This window comes from Cicer arietinum, chromosome 4, assembly GCF_000331145.2.
Source record: "Cicer arietinum cultivar CDC Frontier isolate Library 1 chromosome 4, Cicar.CDCFrontier_v2.0, whole genome shotgun sequence".
Classification (NCBI taxonomy): domain Eukaryota; kingdom Viridiplantae; phylum Streptophyta; class Magnoliopsida; order Fabales; family Fabaceae; genus Cicer; species Cicer arietinum.
The window spans coordinates 29,647,369-29,648,951 of record NC_021163.2 but is presented as its reverse complement, the minus strand read 5'-3'; the positions used below and the strand labels follow the sequence as shown (position 1 = coordinate 29,648,951).

At 35.3% G+C, this 1,583-nt stretch overlaps 1 protein-coding gene across 1 annotated transcript in view; it reads right to left on the bottom strand.

The window, feature by feature from the left end:
* LOC105851958 (zinc finger BED domain-containing protein RICESLEEPER 2-like) overlaps positions 1-1,565 on the bottom strand; it is a 2,161-nt gene extending 596 nt beyond the window's left edge. The window contains exons 1-3 of the mRNA XM_012715004.1: positions 398-1,565; positions 250-300; positions 24-127 (exon numbers count right to left, since the gene is read on the bottom strand). Of these exons, the coding sequence (XP_012570458.1) occupies positions 24-127; positions 250-300; positions 398-1,565 (1,323 nt within the window). The remainder of the gene's footprint in view (positions 1-23; positions 128-249; positions 301-397) is intronic.
* Between the last annotated feature and the right edge of the window lie 18 nt (positions 1,566-1,583).

Below are 1,583 nucleotides of genomic sequence, written 5' to 3'. Positions count from 1 at the left end.
ATGAGTTACATAAAGAAACATACCATCATTAGCAGCAACAGTGGCTTCAAATTGAAGTTGAAAAATCCAAACTTTGCATCCTCTGCATCCAAGTTGAAATTTTCATTCTCATCAATTTCCCTAACCACTTCAAATTTAATGTAATTTAAATTCAATTCATACCTCACATGTACTTTAATGTAAGCTATACGTCCTAAAAGCCCTTCTCTAAAAGTCAGAGTCCCTGTTATTTCAATTCTCAATCTTCACCAAGAGAAACATGAACCGAACAAGCACCACCAAATTTCATAGAAGTTATTTCTGAAGTAAAAAAAAAATAAAAAAAACAGTTACTTATCAAATCAGAATTTAACAATTATTAATTTATATTCAACTATTAAAGCATATACAATGTTACCTTCCTCTAAAATCTCAAGCTCCTTGAAATCCTCAACTAAAAGTGAATCACTTATTGAAGACGATTTACGCAATCCTTTAAGCCAACTAGCAGTACAAACTAGAGCTTCAACCGTTTGAGGTGTGAGACAACTACGGTATTCGTCAATCACTCGTCCTCCGGTACTAAAAGTAGACTCAAAGGCCACTGTGGAGATAGGTATGGCAAGCAAGTCTTTGGCTATCTTTGCAAGAATTGGAAAACGGCTTGAGTTTAACCTCCACCAGTTTAAAACATCAAAGTTGGTAGATGACCGACTCTCTAAAGATTCTTCCAAGTACCTTTCCAAATCAGACTTTTCAGTAGAGGACGAACCAGCGCTCATTAAAAATCTATTATAACTATAAAGATCTTCCTTACCACTTAAATCAAATTCAGTTGATTGTGATTCACTTTGGAATCCTTCTCCAACACCACTATACTCCAGAATTAGTTCATCCAAACGAGTTTTCAACAAATCTTTTAATTTGGTTGCATCAAATGAATTAAAGTTCTGAGTGATCAACCAATTGACAAACTTTAATTTGTTCCTGGGGTCTAAGACAGAAGAAATCAACAACAACATGTTCAAATTTTCATATTTTCCCCAATATTTGTCATACTTTGTTTTCATCCTATCAGCCATTACTTTTAAGCACATATCCTTGGAGTTGCACATTTTAAGTATTTTTTCACCTATTCCAAAAACCTCTAACATATACATATTAGAGGCAACATAGGAGGAACCAGATATTCGTAAGGTGGCATCGTAAAACATTTTTAAAAATGGCATAATTGATTGTGCTTTCGCCCAATCTAAACCAGTAGGCACACCTTTCCCCTTCCCCTTAAGTAGTTCCTCAGAATACTTAGGATCATGAATTTCAAGCACTTCAAATGCCTTTTGATGCTTCAAAGCCGAGTCTAACATTAAATATGTTGAGTTCCACCTAGTTTCCACGTCAAGACAAACTAGACCTTTGTATTCAGAGTTTGACCGTTCTACACATGCTTTAAATTTCGCAAACCTAAGAGGAGAAGACCTAGCATATTTCACAGCAGCACGAAGCCTTAAAATTGACATGTCCAAATCACTCAACCCCTCACTAACAATGATATTTAAGATGTGCGCACAACAACGCATATGCATGTACTCTCCATTAAAAAC